This window comes from Pan paniscus, chromosome 10 (genome assembly GCF_029289425.2).
Source record: "Pan paniscus chromosome 10, NHGRI_mPanPan1-v2.0_pri, whole genome shotgun sequence".
NCBI lineage: Eukaryota > Metazoa > Chordata > Mammalia > Primates > Hominidae > Pan > Pan paniscus.
In genome coordinates, this window is record NC_073259.2 from 8,528,818 (window position 1) to 8,552,018 (window position 23,201).

General features: G+C 50.4%; 1 protein-coding gene across 4 annotated transcripts in view; it reads left to right on the forward strand.

The window, feature by feature from the left end:
• Positions 1 to 23,201, forward strand: part of TEAD4 (TEA domain transcription factor 4) — an 82,081-nt gene that overhangs the window by 18,719 nt on the left and 40,161 nt on the right. For 3 of the 4 annotated variants that reach the window (XM_003820349.6, XM_063593297.1, XM_034935184.2), the window contains exon 3: positions 17,254 to 17,508. The exons of the other annotated variant lie outside the window; for it this stretch is intronic. In XM_003820349.6, the coding sequence (XP_003820397.1) occupies positions 17,254 to 17,508 (255 nt within the window). The remainder of the gene's footprint in view (positions 1 to 17,253; positions 17,509 to 23,201) is intronic. 4 annotated transcript variants of the gene reach the window in all.

Below are 23,201 nucleotides of genomic sequence, written 5' to 3' on the forward strand. Positions count from 1 at the left end.
CTTCACGTGGCCTTTCCCGAGAACTTGTTGCATTTCAGGAGAGGAAGGGGCACTGCTCAGCAAGAGGAAGGCACTCCAGTGGTGGGAGCTCAGGCCCCGGGACACCTAGGTTTTCTTGGTCTTGTTTTCTGAGAAGGGCCCTTTTTTGGCCTCCGGCAGGCCCTGGCCCTTCCGAAATCACAATGGGATCTGTTTGTTTCTAACTGAGTACACAGCCTGGCCCGGCCCAGCCCAACCAAATCCATTTCTCTGCTGGGTTCTTTCCTTCTCCACCAATCCCTTTCCTTCCATCCCTCGGGACTCACCTGCCTGTAACCTGGGGACTCTCCTGTCCTTCTCTTTTCTTTTCCAGCTGTAACCAGGCCCTTTCCTTTGCTCCTGTATTTCGGGCCCAGGTCCCCTGCAGACCCTCTTTTCCTTCTGTGCCCTCTTCTTTTTGTCTTCTATCTCCTGGTGCACTTTAAACAATTTTTTTGGTGAAATATATGTAACATAAAATTTGCCATTTGAACTCCAAGTGTGCAGTTTGGTGGCATTAAGGACATTCACAATTGTGCTGCAGTCTCCTGCTTCCATCTCCAGAACTTTTTCATCTTCCGAAACTGAAACGCTGTACCCGTTAAACAGTAAGTGCCTGTTTTTTTTTTTTTTGTCTTTTTGTTTTTTTTTGTTTTGTTTTGTTTTGAGAGGGAGTCTCACTTTACTCACTTTATTGCCCAGGCTGGAGTGCAGTGGTGCGATCTTGGCTCGCTGCCTCCGGGATTCAAGTGATTTTTGTGCCTCAGCCTCCTAAGTAGCTGGGACTATAGGCGTGTGCCACCGCCCCTGGCTAATTTTTGTATTTTTTAGTAGAGACAGGTTTCACCATGTTGGCCAGGCTGGTCTCGAACTCCTGACCTCAGGTGATCCACCTGCCTTGGCCTCCCAGAGTGCTGGGATTACAGGTGTGAACCACTGCGCCTGACAATGACTGTTAATGTTATGAATGAAACTCCCCATCCCCAACCCCTGATAGTCTCTCTTCGGCTGTCTCTATGGATTTGCATATTCTCAGTACTTCATGGAAGTGAAATAACATGAGATTTGTCCTTTCATGACTGGCTTGTTTCACTTAGTGCAATGTCCTTAAGGTTCATCCATGTTGTAGCCTATGTCAGAATTTCATGCCTTTTTTGTTTGTTTGTTTTGGAGATGGAGTCTCACTCTGTTGCCCAGGCTGGAGTGCAGTAGTGTGATCTCAGCTCACTGCAACCTCCGCCTCCCTGGTTCAAGCGATTCTTGTGCCTCAACCTCCCAAGTAGCTGGGATTACAGGCGCCTGCCACCATGCCCGGCTAATTTTTGTATTTTTAGTAGAGACAGGGTTTCACATTGTTGGCCAGGCTGGTCTCGAGCTCCTGTCCTCAAGTGATCCGCCCGTCTTGGCCTCCCAAAGTGCTGGGATTACAGGCGTGAGCCACCGCGCCCGGTCTCATTCCTTTCTAAGGCCGAATCATCCTCCATTACCTGGATGCACCACATTTTGTTTATCCATTCCTCTATTGATGGACATTTGGGCTGCTTCCCCTTTTGACTATCCTGGTGCCTTTTGACATTCTGTGCTTAGGAACAGTAGACAGCACTTCCGCACTATGCTTGGGGCCACTGGAGGCAGCAAAACCACCTGCAAAAGTGCAGAAGTCATAGCACTAAATAGACCCAGAACAAGACACTTGCAGGAGAGCCGACCCAGGTAGACAAAGTGCGGCGTTGCCGACCTCAGCTGGGAGCGTGCGCGTCAGGCAGTGAGAATTTGTGGCTGCTCAGTGCATGCATGTGTCCGCAAATGACTGTGAAAATACTGGGAGTAGTGATTTGGGGGTTAGAAATTTTAGCAAGTTGGCAAACTTGCAAATACAAAATCTGTGACTATTCTGTGATTAATGAGGATTGACTGTACTTGAATCTTCATAGATGACTCTCCCTCATTCCCTCCTGAGATGACAGCGTTAATCCATTCAGCAAGGCCCAATCACATCTTAAAGGCTCCATCTCCCAACATTCTTGTGTTGGCGATTAAGTTTTTAACCCATGAACTTTGAGGGGCACATTCATACCAGAGCAGCGCCCAATGCCTGTCATATAGTACATGCCCAGTGAACAGTGAGTGAATGAAGGGCACAAGGACTGAAGTACCCGTGCTGAGTTGTTAGGCATGAGAATCAGCAGGGAGAGATCTTTCTGGCAGGGGAGCCTGTTCCTCTCCTCCCTGGGAACAAGCCCTCTCCTGTGCTCACCGAGAGGCATCCAGTGATGGTCATGGAGGTTGGAATTGTGTGGCAGAAAAGTGCAGGCCTGAGATGTAGTTCTAGTCCCAGTTTTAACAGGTTTTGTGGTCTTTGGCAAGTCACTTCACCTCTCAGGGCCTTAGTCTCCTCACTTATACATTGGAGGGCAGTTTTCTCCCCCAAGATTCTTTCCTCACACAAACCCTGGGAACCCTGCCTCTCTCCGCTGGGATCTTCACTGGAGGCTGTGGGAACAGTGGGGTCCACGCAATGAAAGAGACCAAGAGGTCTTCGTGTCTGCAGAGATGAACTTCTCTAGCTCCCTTAGCCTGCCAATCCAGGCTACCCCTCCCTCCAACTCTGCACATCTAACTTGCATCCCTCATGCTGCAGAGTCAGATCATCCCCCTTCCTATTGCCAACAGAAGTGTTTGCAAAATAGGCCGGATGTGGTGGCTTACGCCTGTAATCCCAGCACTTTGGGAGGCCGAGACGGGCGGATCACTTGAGGACAGGAGCTCGAGACCAGTCTGGCCAACATGGTGAAACCCCACCTCTACTAAAAAAACAAAAATTAGCTGGGCATGGTGGTACATGCCTGTAATTCCAGCTACTCAGGAGGCTGAGGCAGGAGAATCTCTTGAACCTAGGAGGCTGAGATTGCAGTGAGTCCATATCGCTCCACCGTACTCCAGCCTGGGTGACAGAGCAAGACTCTGTCTCAATTAAAAAAAAAAAAAAGTTGGCAAAATAGGTCAAAGAAGCATCATGGCCAGGCGCAGTGACTCACGCCTGTAATCCCAGCAGTTTGGGAGGGCAAGGCGGGCAGATATCTGAGGTCAAGAGCGAAACTCCATCTCAAAAAAAAAGCAGCATCATGATGGGCAGGAGGCAGCTTGCAGTGGGGAAGGGCTTCAGAGCCGCAGTCTGAGCCTTGTCTCTTACTGGCTTTGGGCTGGGACACAGCACTTCACCTTAGGAGCCTCAGCATCTTCACCTGCCAAATGGGGCAGTGCAGCTACCTCAAGGGGATGGGGGCAGGATTGGAGGAAGATGTAGTCAAGTGCTTTGCCCAGTGCCTGATGCAGAGTGGGCATTTGAAACTGGCACCTCCTAGTGTTAAAGTAGTAAAACGTGTGTTCCTCGGTGTCCTGGGCACCTCTTTGACACTCAGCCCTCTCACAAGTGCTGGGCTGCCTGTATCCGTCCTGCAGGGTCGCCTGCCCAGTGCACAGGGGCTTGCACTGTGTGAGGAGGCAGCACAGCCCACCCGGCACTACCTGCAGGATAGGTTCTTCTTTCCCGCCCAGGTCCCCTGGCCTCCTCCCTTTGTCTCCCAGCTCCTGAGTTTCCAAGCTTAGTTAGCGTGGAAGACAGCAGACAACTGACTGGCCAGAGTAGCACGGCACATTCAGGCAATCAGTGTAGCAGCTCAGGGGCCTCTGGGAACTGGGGCTCAGGGAACCCTTCAGGGTGGAGGGGGCCTCTCACTGCACCTGCTTGTGCCCTGTACCTACCTCCACCCAAGCCTCTGACTCTCCATAGCACTTACCTGTTTGCATGTCTGTCTAGTCTCCCATCCCCATCTGAAGTCTGAGCCCCATGAGGGTCTGGACCCTTTTCTCTAGAGTTTAGTCCAAGAACAGGTACTTTAAGTAAAGAGTTAGTTGATGGACTGTTGGCAGGAATTAAATTAGTACTGAGGCCCACCCTAAGCAGGGAAGCAGTATGAACAGACTTGGGGCTCAGGAGATGGTGAGAAGCCCAGGGGTGCTGGAAGGTAGTGGGGATGCGCCTGGAAGAAGGCTGGGGTCTGCTGCTCCTCTTTCCCGTCTCATTTTAAGAGATGATTTCTCTTAAAATGAAGAGACTTCTCCATTTCTTATTTTGAGAGATGAAGCCCAGTGACCCCCAAAATCAGGGTGTTTTCTTCTGAATTCTCTGTCTCAGCTCTAGAGGCTGGAGGAGTTGTGGGGGGCTTAGGGATCACAGTGGCTGCAGAAGGCTCTGAAAGGAGGGCTCTGGGAGCGTGAGATGGATCGGACTGGGGAGAGGACGTCAGGTTGGCCTGGGGTCTGGTTCTGCCTTTTCTCGGGGCAGGTCCTTTGCCCTCCCTGAGGCTTGGCCTCTCCATTTGGAACTTAGCATCCTGATTCCCTTCCTGTCCTGAAAGTGTTTTTGGAGGAGCTTACTGTTCTGAGTATTAGGGAGATCTTAATAAAAGCCCATACATTCCTGATCCTTCTGGAAATTCCTGAGTAATTAGCACCTGTGGGCCCTAGGATGGAGCAACCTGCTGTCTTCTGGGGTTGCCCTGGGGGCTACCCTGTAGCTTTTGGTTGGGGCTGAGGCAGAGTAGAGGCTCCTGGGCTGGGCCCTGAGAACCAAGTCAGGGATTATTTTTACTCTTCTGTTCACAGCGCATGGCCCAGCTCCACGATGCCATCTGTCCCCCGCCTCCGGCTCTCCCCTGGCAGGCCCTCCTGGGTCACTGTGGAGCACTTGGGGAAGGAGGAGGAGGCTGGTGCTGGCTTACCCCATTCCATGAGCCACAGGGCAGGGCGGTGCGTGGGAGGTTTGCCTGGTGGCGGGAGGCAGCTGCCAGCCCCGGGATGTGGGCCGCGGGCAGATAGGAGAAGCTCGCCAGTGACGGCTGTGAACCTAGAGCACCAGGGACACGTGGGGCTGGGAGCAACTCCATTTCGGTAACAAACCCTGTGGCCCAGGGCCTTGGATGACCTGCTGCCCTGCTTTTCCTGGGACAGACCCAATCCTAGGGACATGGAGTGCAGGTCCTCAGAAAACCCCACTCGTGGGGCAGGGTCTGGCATTAGGAGTCTTTGGTTCTCCCCAGGTGTGTGTTCTGCTGGGCTGCCCTAGGCCCAACTTCTGCAGGGACTGATGGTGCTCACTTCACCAAGCCAGTCCAGCTCAGCTTGGGTGAAGGAAGGGGAATTCTGAGGAGGAGCGGGGCCCAGAGACCATAGAAGGGGTCAGGTGGGGTAAGGGAGGTGGCGGCCCTCCTTTCCGTCTCCTGACATCCTGTCCTCCACCGCACCCTCCACCTGACTCAGGGCATCCATCTGTACTTAGTATCAGGTCCAGAAGAAAATCTAGGCTACAACCAGGACTTAAGAGGCCTCAGGTATTAAAATGATTAATTAAGTATTAATATTAGGCATTAGGGCTTCAGACTTTCTACTTGGCATTGTTTATGGCTTAATAACAATGAAGACAATAAGAAATAGCTCTTATGAGCACTGACTGTGTCAGGCCCTACGCTAGATGACATCTCACTATGTCATCTCTCCTGCGGGACAGCCTTCTGGGATGGATCAGTTCCCCAGCCTTCTGAGCAGAGCCACACGTGAAAGTCTGCAAGGTACTTCTAGAGGCCACTGGAGACTTCTGGGATCTGGGGAGGGAGTGTGAACCACAGATACTGCTAGCACAGAAAGGACCCTGGATCCCAATGAGGGCATCCTTCTTGTTTTACAGATGAGCAAAATGAGGCCCAGAAAAATGAGGTGGTTTGTCTGTGGTTGTGTAGTTGGTGGTAGAACTGGAAGCAAAGCCAGGCTCTTGCTTCCCATACATCACACTTCCATTCTACAAGCCTCCAAAATAAGCCCCAAAGGGATTTATGCACAATTCAAGCTCTTTTTCTGGTATGCCAAAATCCAGACATTTCCTGAGGTTTCTTTTGTTTCCCAAAACTAAGCACAGAGCAATCTGTTCTCCCCACAGAGAAATCATTATTCCACAATAACACTTAACAAATATGCCTTCGTTTGTTCATTCTGTGTTCATCAGCTCTGTGCAGCGTGCTGAGGACTTACAGAGGAAGACAGCTGTCCCTGTCCCCATGGTGTCTAAAGTGTGGTGGAGACCAGTCCTTACTGGGAGATGGGGGCTGGATATGGAAAGGCAGGAATCTGCTAAGGTTGGAGTCATCTTCCCAGAGGGGGTGACATATGGCTGGATCTTAAGGCTGAGCAAGGGTTGGTCCGGTGAACAAGGAATGGAAGGGAAGTTTCAGGTAGCAGCACCTCCACCAGGAGTGGAGAAAGAGCCTAGCATGTTGGAGGGTGATTTGGATGGCTGAGTTTGGGGCTTGGAGGTGGGTTCAAAGAAGGAAGTACAGAGGGTGGTGCCTGTGTGCGGAAGGTATGGCCGGAGAGCAGGGATCAGCAGATGCAAGCGCTAGAAAATCCCATCATGGAGTGTGTAGTGTTATCTTAAGAACAAAGAAAAGGCATTCAAAATTTTTAGGTAGCAGAATCATGTGATCAGGTTTGCATTTTAGAAAAATCACTCAGGCTGGGGTGAAGAGATTATGGAGCCTGAATGGGGTTGCACCCGTCATCCAGATGTGCATCGCTGGAAGCTTGGATTAGGGCTGTGAGATAGAGTAGATTCAGGAGACATGTAGGCGACAGAAAGACAGGATGTGGTCATTAGTTAGATGTGGGAGATATTAATACGAGGGAAAAGTCCAAACAGTCATGTGCTGCTTCACGAAGGGGATGCCTCCTGAGAAATGTGTCTCTTGGCGATTTCATCCTTGTGCAACCATAATAGAGCATCCTTACACAAACCTAGATGGTATAGCCTACGACACACCCGGGCTGTGTGGTACAACCTATTGCTTCTGGGCTATAAATCTGTACAGCATGTGGCTATACTCAGTTCTATAGGCAACTATAACACAGTGGTAACTGTAACTGTTAGTATTTGTATATCTCAACATTCCTAAACATAGAAAAGGTACAGTGAAAATAAGATATAAAAGATAACAAATGGCACACCTGTATGGGGTACACCATGAATGGAGCTTGCAGGACTGGAAGCTGCTCTGGGTGAGTCAGTGAGTGAATGGTGAGTGAATGTACGCTACTGTAGGCTTGACTGTACACTACTCTACACTAGGACATTACTGATACTACTGTAGACTTTATACAAACAGATACTTAGGCTACACACTAAATGTATTTAAAATGATTTTTCTTCAAGAATATATTAACTTGGCTTTCTGTAACTTTTTTACTTTATAAACTAATTAATTTTTTGATTCTTTTATAATAACACTTTAAAACGCAAACACCTCACGCCTGTAATCCCAGCACTTTGGGAGGCCGAGGCGGGCGGATCACGAGGTCAGGAGGTCGAGACCATCCTGGCTAACATGGTGAAACCCTGTCTCTACTAAAAATACAAAAAAACTAGCCAGTCGTGGTGACAGGCACCTGTAGTCCCAGCTGCTCAGGAGGCTGAGGCAGGAGAATGGCATGAGCCCGGGAGGTGGAGCTTGCAGTGAGCCGAGATTGCGCCACTGCACTCCAGCCTGGGTGACAGAGCAAGACTCTGTCTCAAAAAAAAAAAAAAAACAAAAAACAAAACCCAAAAACGCAAACACATTGTACAGCTGTACAAAAATATTTTCTTAATTTATATCTTTATTCTATAAGCCTTCTTCTGTTTACAAAATCTTTTTTTTTTTTTTTTTTTTTGAGACGGAGTCTCATTCTGTCCCCCAGGCTGGAGTGTAGTGGCACGATCTCGGCTCACTGCAACCTCCGCCTCCCGGGTTTAAGCGGTTCTCCTGCCTCAGCCTCCCTAGTAGCTGGGATTATAGGTGCGCACCATCATGCCTGGCTAATTTTTGTATTTTTAGTAGAGACGGGGTTTCAGCATATTGGCCAGGGTGGCCTCGAGCTCCTGACCTCGTGATCCACCTACTTCACCTGTTTTTTTACTTTTTAACTTTGTCGTTAAAAACAGAGACATACCAGCCGGGCGTGGTGGCTCACGCCTGTAATCCCAGCACTTTGGGAGGCCGAGGTGGGTGGATCACGAGGTCAGGAGTTCAAGACCAGCCTGGCCAACAGGGCGAAACCCTGTCTCTACTAAAAAAATACAAAAAATTAGCCAGGCATGGCGGCGGTTGCCTGTAATCCCAGCTACTTGGGAGGCTGAGGCGGAGAATTGCTTGAACCCGGGAGGCAGAGGTTGCAGTGAGCTGAGATCGCGTCACTGCACTCCAGCCTGGGCAACAAGAGCAACACTCCATCTCAAAAAAATAAAAACTAAAAAAAATAATAAAAACAGAGACAAACGCACACATTAGGCCTGCACAGCGTCAGGGTCGTCAGTATCACTGTCTTCCACCTGCATGTCCTGCCCCACTGGAAAGCGTTTGGGGCAGTAACTCGCATGGAGATATCATCTCCCAGGGTAACAGTGTCTTTTTCTGGAATGCCTCCCGAAGGGCCTGCCTGAGGCTGTTTTACAGTAATTTTTTTTTTACAAGTAGAAGGAGTACACTCTAAAATGATGATAAAGGCTGGGCGCGGTGGCTCACGCCTGCAATCCCAGTCCTTTGGGTGGTTGAGACGGGCCAATCACCAGAGGTCAGGAGTTCGAGACCAGCCTGGCCAACATGGTGAAACCCTGTCTCCACTAAAAATACAAAAAATTAGCCGGGCGTGGTGGTATGTGCCTGTAATCCCAGCTACTCGGGAGGCCGAGTCACGAGAATTGCTTGACCTCAGGAAGCAGAAGGTGCAGTGAGCTGATACTGCACCACTGCACTCCAGCCTGGGTGACAGAGTGAGACTCTGTCTCAAAAAATAAAAAAAAAATAAAAAAATAGATATAATAAAAAGAGACGATAAAAAGTATAGTATAGTAAATAGTTAACCAGTAACACAGTCGTTTATTGTCAAGGATTGTGTACTGTACATAATTGTGTGTGCTAGACTTACACAACAGGAAGCACAGTAGGTTTGTTTTACACCAGTGCCACCAGACACGTGAGGAATGTGTGGCACTGCCATGGTAGGATGGCTCTGATATCACTAGGCAACAGGAAGTTTTCACCTCCATTATCATCTTATGGGACCCCCTTTGAATGAACGTTTGGGGCTGACTGAAATTTTGTTATGCAGTGCATGACCGCGTTCCTAGCTTTCTGGTCTCTGTGTGGATAGTGGTTCATTTCCTGAGAGAGAGCCGAGGAGGTGGAACAGGATTTGGGGACAAGCTGAACACTTGGTTTTGGGCATGTTGAGTTTGAGGAGCTCTGGAGATTGATTAGAGATGCCTGGTAGGCAGTTTCTGTGAGGACCTTCACCTCAGGAAAGATACACAGATTTGGGGATTAAACCAATAGAGTGGGAATGCAAGCCTTGGGTGGGGATCCCCCCAGGAGTCTGTTTAGGGTTTAAAAAGAAGAGGTCAGGTCAGAACCCAGGGACACATCTTTATAGAATGAGTCTGGTGAAATATGGAGCCCAGGGAATATGGAGAAAGGAAGCCTGGAGCCGACTTGGAAGACTGCAGACTCCTCCTGCTTCTTCTATGTGTTTTCACAATCAGCTTGTTTTTTTGTTTGTTTGTTTGGTTTTTTTGTTTTTTTGAGACGGAGTCTCACTCTTTCACCCAGGTGGGACTGCAGTGGCGCGATCTCAGCTCACTGCAAGCTCCGCCTCCTGGGTTCACGCCATTCTTCTGACTCAGCCTCCCGAGTAGCTGGGACTACAGGCGCCCGCCACTGCGCCCAGCTAATGTTTTGTATTTTTAGTACAGACGGGGTTTCACCGTGGTCTCGATCTCCTGACCTCGTGATCCGCCGGCCTCAGCCTCCCAAAGTGCTGGGATTACAGGCCTGAGCCACTGTGCCCAGCCTGGAATCAGCTTGTTAAGCTTTGTGGAAAACTGTGTGGAATTTTTTAAAATCACAATTTCAGGGCCGGGCACGGTGGCTCACACCTGTAATCCCAGCACTTTGGGAGGCTGAGGAGGAGGATCACTTGAGGTCAGGAGTTCAAGACCAGCCTGGCCAACATGGTGAAACCCTGTCTCTACTAAAAATATAAAAATTAGCCAGGCGTGATGGTGGCACGTGCCTGTAATCCCAGCTACTTGGGAGGCTGAGGCAGGAAAATCACTTGAGCCTGGGAGGTGGAGGTTGCAGTGAGCTGAGATCACGCCACTGTTCTGTCACGCCTGGGTGACAGAACAAAACTCCATCTCAAAAAAATAAAAATAAAATAAAATAAAAAATCACAATTTCATTGAATTTATGATTTATTTGGAGAGATTCAACATCTTCGTAATATTGTTTTCCCATTCATGAACACAGTTTCTCTCCATTTATTTAGGTATTATGACACTGTGAAATACATACTAGGGGTCTGGCGCTGTGGTTCAGGTCTGTAATCCCAGCACTTTGGGAGGCTGAGGCGGGTGGATCACCTGAGGTCAGGAGTTCCAGACCAGCCTAGCCAACATGGCGAAACCCCGTCCCTACTAAAAATACAAATGCAAAAATTAGCCGGGTGAGGTGGCGGGTGCCTATAATCCCAGCTACTCGGGAGGCTGAGGCAGGAGAATCGCTTGAACCTAGGAGGCAGAGGTTGTAGTGAGCCGAGATTGCGCCACTGCACTCCAGCCTGGGCAAAAAAAGCTCAAAAAAAAAAAAAAAAAAGATATATTGGGACTTCATTCAGTTTCCTGCCATACAACTCCCAAAATCCTTGTAATCTTCAAAACGATGTGTCTTTTTGTATGCTAATGAGTCGATTTAGGGCTTGCAGTCCCTAGGTAGCTTCAGGATGGGACCAGACTCCAGAAAGACAAAGGGCAGGATTAGAGGGGTGGAACTTTCAGCCACACCCTCCAACCTCAGGGAGGTGAGAGGGGCTGAAGGTCAAGTTGATCACCAGTGGCCAATGGTTTAATAAGTCATGCCTATGTAATGAAGCCACCATAGACACCTAGAAGGACTGTGTTCGAGGAGCTTCCAGAAAGCTGAACAGGTGGAGGGACCTGAAGGGTGGCGTACCCAGGAGAGAACATGGAAGCTTCTCGAACCGTCCCACGTGCCTTGCCCTATGCGTCTCTATCCTTTGTGAGATCCTTTAGAATAAGCTGGTAAAGGTAGATAGTGTTTCTCTGAGTTCTGTGAGCTACTGTGGCAGGTTAATTGATCTTAAGGAGAGGGTTCTAGGAACCCCATCTATAGCTGGTGGGTCAGAAGCACAGGTAAAACAACCCAGGGCATGGGATTGGCATGGGAAGTCGGGAGGCAGTCCTGTGGAACCGAGCCCCCACCCTGTGTGATCTCCTGTCTTCAAGCAACCCTCCTGCCTCTCGGCCTCCCAAAGTGCTGAGATTATAGGTATGAGCCACCATGCCCAGCCCTGTTTTTCTCAGTGAGGCTCTTTGATTGGTAAATTCTCTATTAATAATTTTTGTCTAAAAATGCCTCTATTTAATCTTCACTCTTGAATGATTTTTTGTTTGGGTTTTAAATTCAAGATTAACAGATAGTTTCTTTTAACAATTTGGTGATGTTATATTGAGTCTTCTAGTGTTACTGTTACGAAGTTTGCTATCAGTTTGTTGTTATTATTGTTTTTGAAACAGAATCTCCTTCCATCGCCCAGGCTGGAGTGCAATGGTGCAATATGGGCTTACCGCAACCTCTACCTCCTGGGTTCAAGTGATTCTCATGCCTCAGCCTCCCAAGTAGCTGGGATGACAGGCGCCCACCACCACGCCCAGCTAATTTTTGTATTTTTAGTAGAGACAGGGGTCTCACTATGTTGCCCAGGCTGGTCTCAAACTCCTGGCCTCAAGCGATCCACCTGCCTTGGCCTCCCAAAGTGCTGGGATTACAGGCATGACCCATCACACCAGACCAAGAAGTTCAATATCAGTTTAATAGTCCTTCCTTTCTAGATAATCTGCCCTTTTTACCTCTCCATGCTTTTAAGATCTCTGTTTTGGGTATTCTGCAGTGTCCCTACGTTATGTGTTCCTTTTATTTGAATTTATCCTGGTTAGGATTCAGCATGGTTCCTGAATTATTGGAGTCATCTCTTCTATTAATCTGGAAAATTGCCTGCTGTTATCTCTTCAAATGTTGCTCTACTTTATTTATTTTCTATGTTCTCTTTTTCTGGAATTCTGATGTTGAATTGCCTTATTCTGTTCTCCTTGCTCTTTACTGTCATTTAAAAAATACATCTGGGTAATTTCCTCAGCTCTGTCTTCCAGATTGTTACTTCTTTATCTAGCTTTATCTAAGTTGTTAATCCCAACCATTGAGTTTTTAATTTCAATGACTACAATGTTTATTTTTAAATGTTTGATGTAGTTCTTTTTCCAGCCTACTTTGTAGTTTTGATAATATCTTGTTCTTTCCCATATTTACAATTCCTTATTTAGGTCAATAATCATTTAAACATAATCTCTTCAGAGATTTTCAGCCTGGGACCACTGTTTATTTTTAAGAATTGGCTAGAAGTTACTAAGTGATATAAAATTCAAATTTCAAATCCATTAAAGGGTAGGCCCTTGGTTACAAATTCTTTTTTTTAAGAATTATTTTTTATATCTACAATTTAGGCTAAGACAGAGAATTTTTTTTTTTTTTTTTTTTTTTTTTTTTGAGATGGAGTCTCTTGCCTAGGCTGGAGTGCAGTGGCGTGATCTCAGCTCACTGCAACTCTGCCTCCCAGGTACAAGTCATTCTCTTGCTTCAGCCTCCCGAGTGGCTGGGATTACAGGCGTGTGCCACCATGCCAAGCTAATTTGTGTATTTTTAGTAGAGATGAGGTTTTGCCATGTTGGCCAGACTGGTCTTGAACAGCTGACCTCAAGTGATCCGTCTGCCTCGGCCTCCCAAAGTACTGGGATTACAGGCATGAGTCGCTTCGCCTGGCCCAGAGAATCTTCGCTGTCATATTTTGTCAGTGTTCTACTGGTTCTCTGAGGATTTAGGTATAGTTCCCAGTTTCAGCTTCTCTGCATCTCTCAGGTCTAAGGTCTCATCTCTGAGCAGCCATTAAAACCCGATTGTGGCCGGGCGCCGTGGCACATGCCTGTCATCCCAGCACTTTGGGAGGCTGAGGCGGGCGAATCACAAGGTCAAGAGATCAAGACCATCCTGGCCAACATGGTGAAACCCCGTCTCTATTAAAAGTACAGAAATTAGCGGGGCATAGTGGCGCACGCCTGTAGTCCCAGCTACTTGGGAGGCTGAGGCAGGAGAATCGCTTGAACCCAGGAGGCAGAGGTTGCAGTGAGCTGGGATTGTGCCACTGCACTCCAGCCTGGCGACAGAGCGAGACTCCATCTCAAAAAAAAAAAAAAAAAAAAAAAAACCCAGTTGTGGCCGGGCATGGTGGCTCACTCCATGGGAGGCCAAGGAGGGAGAACTGCTTGAGGCTGGAAGTTCAAGACCAGCCTAGGCAACGTAGTGAGACCTCTACAGTAAATACGTAATCTCTACAGTAAATAAATAATTAGCCGGGCATGGTGGTGCGTGACTAGAGTCCCAGCTACTCAGGAGGTTGAGGCAGGAGGATCTCTTGAACCCATGAGTTTAGTGCTGTACTAAGCTATGATCTTGCCAGTGCACTTCAGCCTGGGCAACAGAGCAAGACCCTGTCTCTAAAAAATAAAAAAATATAAAAATTTAAGTGACGAAAAATAAAAAACCAGCTTCCTCATTACTAAGGGAGCTTTGCTCAGTCGTTTCTAAATTTATTTATAGAGCGAGAGTTTAAAATCATCTTATCTACTATATTGCCAGAAATTAAAGTTGACAACTCTTTTAAGTAGTTTGTTTTGGGCTGGGCATGATGGCTCACGCCTGTGATTTCAGCACTTTGGGAGGCCGAGGTGGATGGATCACCTGAGGTCAGGAATTTGAGACCAGCCTGGCCAACGTGGCGAAACCCCGTCTCTACTAAAAATACAAAAATCAGCTGGGTGTGGTGATGTGTGCCTGTAATCCCAGCTACTCAGTAGGCTGAGGTGGGAGAATTGCTTGAACTTGGGAGGCGGAGGTTACAGTGAGCCGAGACTGCACCACTGCCCACCAGCCTGAGTGAACGAGCAAGACTCCGTCCCCCCACAGAAAAAAAAGAAGTTTGTTTTGGAAGTATGGAAAAATGTTTTCATGTTCAGGATAGAATCAAGACCAGAATTTCTGGTAAGAGAATAAGCTAGTTTATTCCCGATAAAGCGACTCTGCCCCCAAACTCTCATGAAAACTTACTTTAACAGCCACAGAGACAACCGGCAACACTTGTTACACTAAAAAGGCCAGTGACTCTGAAGGGCTGAGAACAAGACCTTGATCTGCACCTTGGCCTCACTGCACGACCTGGGGCATGTCCTTAGCCCTCTGGGCCTCAGTGCCCTTTTCAGCAAGCTGAAGGAGCTGCTTAGGTTTCCTGGTGGCGGGGGTTGGGGGGGGCTTTCTGCTTTTCTTTTTGAGGCAGAGTCTCGCTCTGTCGCCCAGGCTGGAGTGTAGTGGCACCATCTTGGCCCACTGCAACCTCTGCCTCCCGGGTTCAAGTGATTCTCTGGGCTCGGCCTCCTGAGTAGCTGGGATTACAGGCACCCGCCACCATGCCCGGCTAATTTTTTTATTTTTAGTAGAGGCGGGGTTTCGCCGTGTTGGCCAGGGTGGTCTCGAACTCCTGACCTCAGATGATCCACCCGCCTCGGCCTCCCAAAGTGCTGGGATTACAGGCGTGAGCCACTGCGCCCGGCCGGTTCCTGCTTTACGTGTCAGTGGCTCTAACCTCTTTCCCACTGCATGTCTGTGCCAGCTGCTTTGCCAAGCTCCTTTTGACCTCTCCTCCTGGGATGTGCCTCCCACACTTAGCCCCTCCCTTCCCTCGATCCTCACCCCCTCCCTCACAGTGCCTCTCCGTGAAGGAAATTGTCCTTCTCACAGGCCATGGGTGGGAGATGAGGGGTTTGAGGGTATGGAGGGGAATGATAAGCAAGGAATGCTCTGGGAGGTCCCACTTCAGAGGATCCGAGGTGGAAGTGGTCGAACTCAGGGGTTTAGACCCCCAGCCTGGGTTTGGGCTGCTGGGCTGCATTGCTCCTCAAGGCTAGTGGGGGAGAAGGGACGGGCAATGTGTGTGACGGGGTGAGGTCCTCCTTTACAAGTGGACTCGGTGGCTGGGATGGGGAGAAGTTGGGGGCTCTGGGAGGGCTGTGGGAGGTACGTGGTTCCCAGCTGGTACTCATAACCCAAAAACTGCCTTAAGATTACTGGTATGTCCTGCTCCTTCACAAACCCCTGAGAACTATGTTTGGAAGCTTACAGCTTGGATGGTTGGAGCCAAGAGGTCACTGGATTTGTCTCATGTTAGGGGAAGGTGGGGTTGTGACCATGAGCCTCCAGAGGCACCAGAAAGTCAATCCTGCCGTTGCTCCAGTGTGTGAGGAGCTGCCCAGACTGTTTCTTTTAGAAAGAGCCTGAGTTGGGAAGGGAACAGGAGAATAGTGACCTACATTATATTGTATATGCATTTTTAAAAATTTTTCATTGTGGCAAAAAAGACCACAAAATGTACCATCCTAACCCTCTTGAAGTATGCAGGTTGGTAGTGTTAAGTATATTCACAATGCTGCGCACAGATCTCCAGAACTTCTTCATCGTGCAAAACCGAAACTCTGTACCTGTCAAGTCACAACTCTGTATCTTTCTCCCACCAGCCCCTGGTAACCACCATTCTACTCTGTTTCTATTTGTTTGACCACTTAAGAAAATTAAAAAAAAAAATTTTTAGTAGAGATGAAGTCTTGCTAACTCCTGGACTCAAATGATCCTCCTGCCTCAGCCTCCCTAAGTGCTGGGATTACAGGTGTGAGCCTCTGCACCCTGCCGACTACTTTATTTTTATTTTATTGTATTCATTTATTTTGAGACAGAGCCTTGCTCTGTCACCCAGGCTGGAGTGCAGTGGCGCAATCATGGCTCACTGCAGCCTTGACTTCCCAGGCTCAAGTGATTCTCTGCCCTCACCCTCCAGAGTAGCTGGGACTATAGGTGCGAGCCAGCACACCTGGCTAATTTTTTTTTAATTAATTTTTTGTAGAGATGGGGTCTCCCTATATTGCCTAGACTGGTCTGAAACTCCTGGGCTCAAGGGATCCTCCTGCCTCAGCCTCCCAAAGTGCTGGGGGTATAGGCATGAGCCACTGTGCCTGGCCTAATGTGACTGCTTAGATACCTCGTCAGCAGAATCATGCAGTGTTTGGGTTGTTTTGTAACTGGCGTGTTTCACTCAGCATAATGTCCTAAAGGTCCGTCTGTGCTGCAGCACGTGTCCCGGTTGCCTTCCTTTTTAAAGCTCCTATTTCGCTGTAGGTATACACCACATTTTGTTCATCCATTCATCCATTGATGGACACTTGGTTTGCTTCTGCCTTTTGACTCTTGTGAATAATGCTGCCGCGAGCATGAGTGTACACATATATCTTTGAGACCCTGCTTTCAATTTGCTTGGGTATATATCCAGATATTGGGTCATATGGTCTTGCTCTGTCGCCCAGGCTGGAGTGTAGTGGTGGGATCTCGGCTCACTGCAACCTCTGCTTCTCGGATTCAAGCGATTCTCCTGCCTGAGCCTCCCGAGTAGCTGCGATTACAGGTGCCTGCCACCACACCTGGCTAATTTTTGTATTTTTAGTAGAAACGGGGTTTCACCATGTTGGCCAGGCTGGTCTCGAGTTCCTGACCTCAAGTGATCTGCCTGCCTCAGCCTCCCAGAGTGCTGGGATTACAGGCGTGAGCCACAGCGCCCGGCCTGTACCATTTTGCATTCCCACCAACAGTACCCAGGATTTTGCATGCTTTTTGCCCGGGGTCGATTTAATGTCAGTGCATCCCCGGCACTGCATCCTTGTCTCCTACTTTTCAGCCCTTGTCTGGGTTCCTTGATATCAGGGAGTGCCTAGGTCATCGTGCTCATTCGACAGATGGGAAGACAAGCTCTCCAGAGGGGAAGGGACCTGTTCAAGACCGCAGGCCTGATTCTCACAGATCTTTCACTTCACGCTTTGCTTCCTGAGCAACTGATTCAGGCTCTGGCACTCCCCGGAGTGCCTTCATCCCATGGCCCACGCAGTTCTTCCACCGCTCACCGGGGCTGTGGTTCCTGTCCCCGCAGGTCCAACGAGCGCTCCTCCAAGCGGAGCCTTGGAGGGCACGGCCGGCACCATTACCTCCAACGAGTGGAGCTCTCCCACCTCCCCTGAGGGGAGCACCGTCTCTGGGGGCAGTCAGGCACTGGACAAGCCCATCGACAATGACGCAGAGGGCGTGTGGAGCCCGGACATTGAGCAGAGTTTCCAGGAGGCCCTCGCCATCTACCCGCCCTGTGGCAGGCGCAAAATCATCCTGTCGGATGAGGGCAAGATGTATGGTAAGGAGCCCGTCGGGTTCAGCCCTGTACCTGAGGCTGAGGCAAGGGGCCGACACCAGAACCTTGGGGTTCCTGCCGGGCCACGGAAGGGGATGACCACTTGGGGCTTTGTCGGGTGGACACTGCTTTCTTCCCTCCTGGGCTCCCAAGGGATGGGGGCATCTGAGGAGAAGCCTGTGAGGGGGTGTGGAGGGTGGGGCCCCTGGCGGTGAGCAGAGGTGGGAGTGGGAATCTTGGAAAAGGCGAATCTGGGTGGGGTAGAACATCCCCCCCAGAGCAGGTGGGGAGCACCCCACAAGCTGTACCCCAGCAGGTGCCTGACCAGCAGGCTGCCCACCTTGGCTGTGAAGGATGCTCACTCATCCCCTCTTTCCCTCATTCACTCACTCATTCATGCAACAAACAGATGCCGAGCCTTCTGTGTGCCTGGTGTGGGTTAGACGGGTCTAGTCCCAGCCTGTCATCTGGGGTGAGGGTAATGTGAGCTCACAGATACCTGCTCTGCAAGGCAGCCTGGAGAGCTCCTAGGAGAGGCAGAGTGCTGGAGACCACTCCCCTAGGAAAGGCCCCCCCCCAACCCAGCAGAGGGTCACCAGAAACGGCTTGATCTTTGTGAGTGGCTGGGGTTGCAGAACACAATGGAAACTGTTCAGCACTGCATGGGAAGGACCAAGCAGTTGGCATGGGGCCATGATGACTTTTGGATGGAAGAGGGGGCATCTGGAAAAATGAAGCAGGGGCTGGGCATGGTGGCTCACTCAAGCCTGTGATTCCAGCACTTTGGGAGGCCAAGGTGGGAGGATCACTTGAGGCCAGCAGTTTGAAACCAGCCTGGGCAACAAAGCGAGACACCATCTCTAGTAAAAATAAAAAAAATTACCCGGGTTTGGTGGTGCTAGCCTGTAGTGCCAGCTACTGGGGAGGCTGAGGCAGAAGGATCTCTTGAGGCCAAGAGGTCAAGGCTGCATTGAGCCATGATTGCACTGTTGCACTCCTGCCTGGGTGCCAGAGTGAGGCCCTGTCTCAAAAAAAAAAAAAAATGAAGCAAGAATAAAAACGGAATGGCTGTTGGAAGGCCCAGATCAGGCTTCTGTTCCTGTTGGAAAGTGCTCAGGAATCCTAGCTCAAAACAGTGGTCTTGGGGCAGGAGTGAGAGCCCTGAGTGGGTCTCTAAGTGGCTGAAGTCAGTGACAACGGGGCCCCTGCCTGGCTTCCAACAGGATGGCCCCAGACCATCTGCCCACCCCCACGGGTTTCCATTCATTTCTCCCCCACACCCAACGCTGGTGCCACCCCCACCATTGTTGCTTGGCTCGGCTTCCCCAGGGTCGCCCTTGCTTCTGGGTTGGCCCTCCAGACTGTCCCTGCTTTGACCACTTCTTGCTCTGATGGTTGCTTGGCTCGGCTTCCCCAGGGTCGCCCTTGCTTCTGGGTTGGCCCTCCAGACTGTCCCTGCTTTGACCACTTCTTGCTCTGATGGTTGCTTATTTTTTCCTTTTTCTTTTCTTTCTCTCTCTTTTTTTTTTTTGAGATGGAGCAACTCTTGTTGCCCAGGCTAGAGTGCAATGGGCGCAATCTCAGCTCAACGCTACCTCTGCCTCCCGGGTTCAAGCGATTCTCCCACCTCAGCCTGCTGAGTAAGCTTGGATTACAGGCATGTGCCACCACTCCTGGCTAATTTTGTATTTTTAGTAGAGACAGGGTTTTTCCATGTTGGTCAGGCTGGTCTTGAACTCCAGACCTCAGGTGATCCGCCCACCTTGGCCTCCCAAAGTGATGGGATTACAGGTGTGAGCCACCGCACCCAGCTTTTCTTTTCTTTTCTTTTCTTTTGTTTTTGAGACAGAGTCTTGCTCTGTCGCCCAGGCTGGAGTGCAGTGGAGCAATCTCGGCTCACTGCAGCCTCCGCCCCGTGGGTTAAAGTGATTCTTCTGCTTCACCCTCCCAAGTAGTTGGGTCTACAGGCGTGCGCCACCACGCCCAGCTGATTTTACAGGTGTGAGCCACCATGCCCGGCCTTGCATCTGTATTTCTAAATAAAGTACTTGAATGTGTTTGTGGCAGTTAAGATAAAATTTGTCTTTAGCAGATCCCAAATAACAGTGGCTTACATAAGGGAAATTTCCTTCTCTCTCCTATAAATGTCTGGAGGGTAGGTAGTCCAGGGAAGGTGTGGCAGCTCTGCTCCATGAAGCTCTCAGGGACCCAGGATGCTTCTGTCTTGTGGCTCATGAGCATGCCTTCCATTGTGAATGTTCCCTTAAGGCCCAAGCAGCTGCTTCAGCTCCAGGAGTTACATTGCAGCTAGCAGACAGGAGAATGGGATGAAGAAGAGTGACCTGGATACATTTAAGGAAGACACTGGGAAACTAACCCCTGAAATATTTACTGGCCAGAACTCCTGTGAAGTCCCTTCCACTTCTACTTGTGAAGTTTTGCTTCTTACTTTTAGCGCCTGGGGAAGCGTCATGGGGGAGACAGCTGTGTGTGGAGCACCTGGGGGTGCCTGGTGTGGTGTTGGGTGCTTTGCAGAGGTTGTTGCCATTTAGCCAGGAGGGACGCAGCCTCTGGGACCCCCCAGGCTCTTTCCTCTGCTTTGGTGGAGGAGGGGATGGGTATAGATTGTAGCTTAGGTGTGAAATGAGAAAGGGCAGGGGGAGTGTAGGGAAGGGCAGGTGGCTTGGCTGGGGAGTTGTGGTGTATGTCCTGGACCCTTCACAGGGCAGGTCTGTGTGCTTTAGAGGCAGAGGTGGGCCGGAAAATGTAAGTGTGCATGAGGCATCCAGCAAGGGGCAAGGGCGGAGGGCGCTGTGGGTGTCTGGGAGGGCCCTGTGGAGACGCCAGAATGCACTAAATCAACAGACATTTGTGGAATTGAGCACCCCTGGGGACCAAGGGCTTAAGGGCTTTGAGGACTTGCTTTTTGGGGGTGTGTGTGTGTGTGTGTGTGTGTTAAAAAATACGTAACATTTTCCATTTTAATCATTATAGTTTTTCAGTTTATAATTTGATGGCATTAAATATATTCACATTGATGTACAGCCATTACTACCACCCATCGCCAGAAATATTTCATTTCAAAGTGAAATTCTTTACCTTTTAAACAATAATTACCTATTCTCGCCATCCTCCCCGCCCTCCAGCCCTGGCAACTGCCGTTCTGCTTTCTGTCTTTATGGGTCTGACTCCTTTAGTTACCTCATATAAGTGGAATCATACAACATTTGCCCTTTTGTGACTGGCTAATTTCACTTAACACAAGGTCCTCAACGTTTATCTGTATTGTAACCTAGGTCAGAGTTTCCTTCCTTTTTAAGGCTGAGTAATATTCCATTGTATAGACCACATTCTGTTTATCTGTTCATCTGCCGACGGACATTTGGGTGGATGCTTAGTTTTATTTAGTTGTTATAGGTAGATGTTTCTGTCCCTGCTTCACATATAAGGATACTGGGGTTAAGAGACCGTGACCAAGCCTGGGGAAGCGCCAGGCTGTGGATCTCTGGCAGGACTTGGGTTGGAATTCTGTTTGGCAGGAGGGAAGCCACTGACTCAGGGAAGCAGACTGAAAACGGTTTGGCAAACTGTCCTGGCCATGTTGGCATCTCGGATGCTGCTCCTTCCCTGTGCTGAGACCCAGGGAGGGGCATGGGATGGGGACGCTCGGGAGGGCCTGGAGGAAGAGTGAGGAGGGGCAGAGGTGCTGCTTCACTGTGCTTCATAACACGTCAGCGCTCCCAGCATCCTGGGCATCCGTGATCTTTCGGTCCTTTCAAGGGTCCCTTCAAGGAGGGAGGAATGGCACCTCTGCTTGCAGATGCAGAAATGGAAATTCAGGGAAGCCAAGAGTTTCTCCCAGTCTCTCAAGTTGGAAGTGGAGAGTGGGGCTTTAACCCAGTTCTCCTGCCTCCGAGCTTAGCGTTCCTCTGTCAGCTGAATGGCCTTGCTCCTCCACTGCCTGGCCCTGGCTCCAGGTGGGTCAGGCCCTGGGCAGGGCCCTGGAGGCTGTACTGCAGGCTCTGACAACCGCCCAGCCCCCACAGCACCTGTCCTGCATGAGAATAGGTTCTGCTGGGATCCAGACACCCGCTCACCCCGTCTCTTCTTACCAGTCCCGGGGGCCGAGCCAAGGCAGGACTGTGTGGGGACTGATGGAGGGCTCTCAGCAGGCAGCGCTGACCAGCCCGGCTGGGAGCTATAGATAGCTCTGAGCTCACCCGCAGTGTGTGGGATGGGCCCTCTGGGAGGCGGAATGGGAGGCCGAGCTGAGAGCTGACTCAGACCTCAGCTCACCATGGCTGCTCCCCTCCTGTCTTCTCATCTTCCCTTGGGGGATCTGCGCTTCCCATCCTCTGTGTACCCCAGCCCCATTCTGAGCCCCCAGCTGCTTCCAGCATCCCCAGAGCTCTGGTCTTTTCTCCCCCCTCACTTCCCTGCATCCAAAGGCCACCAGCCCCTTTCCAAGTGGGCCGGCCCGGTGGGGTACGGGGTGGGGCTAAGAGGATGATTCCCGACCTGGGGACCGGGCCTTAGCTGTTTGAGGACAGGGGTTAGGCCTGCTCCGAGCTCCGCCCACGGCACATCCAGCATAGGACACGCTGACCAAGGCCAGGCAGACATGCAGATGACATGCAAAGCAGCACGGCAGATTAACACCTGCTATTTCTGAGCTGAGTCTCCCACGCTTGTTGGCTCCGGCCCTCCCCTTGAGCACCTCTTACCCTCCTGGGCCGGCTCCCCAGCCCGGGGTGCTTGCCTTCTCCTGCTCACGGCCGCTTTCATTTCTGCCCTGTCACTGTGTGACCCTCCCCCTGGCACAGCCAATGCTGGCCATGCTGACCTCCTTTGGCCAGGCTCACAGTCGGCCTATCCTAGCGTGCAGGTGGTGGGACTCGAACAACTTCTCGCCCCCTTCTGCCTGCTCCCCGCCTTCCCCGCTCCTCACACTCAGTGCTGGCCGGGTGGGCTCGTGTCCCGCCTCCTGCTCTCTGGAGGGCTGTGGCTGGCTCTGGGGTTCCCTCTGCATTCATCCCTTTCTGCCTCCTATGCTTCTCACCTTCCTGAGGTTGCTCTTGACTTTCCTGAGTCTTCCTGCCTCTTTTCCCTGCCTCTCTCTCTGCTTCTCCCCTCCTGTGTCCCAGGTGGGCCATCCTATTAGCAGCCCGTCAGTTCTGATTAAGTGACCACCCCCCACTGGGCAGGCCGGGCTGAGGCCGTGTGGTCTCTGCTCTCCACGACTTCATGGTCTAATGAGAGGGGCAGGAAAAACTTCTCTGGACAGTTAGCCACCCAAGCAGACACTGGGGTTGTCCACAGCCGATATTAACCAGATTTATCTTGGGAGTTTTCCTGAAGGAAGCAGAGCTGAGGGTGAGTGCTTGTCTTGGTCTGTTTTCTGTTGTTGATAACAGAATACCTGAAACTGGGTAATTTATAAAGAAGGAGTTTATTCCTTACAGTTACAGAGGCTGGGAAGTCCAAGGTTGAGGGGCTGCATCTGTGAGGGCCTTCGTGCTGGAAGGGACTCTGCAGAGTCCCGAGGTGGTGCAGGCATCCCGTGGCGAGGGGGCCGAGTGTGCTTGTTCAGGCCTTTTCTTCCTCTGAGACAGCCCCCAGTCCCACTCCTGCGCTCTGTTAGCCTATTAATCCCTGAGTGGATTAATCCATCGTGAAGGCAGTGCCCTCAGGGCCAT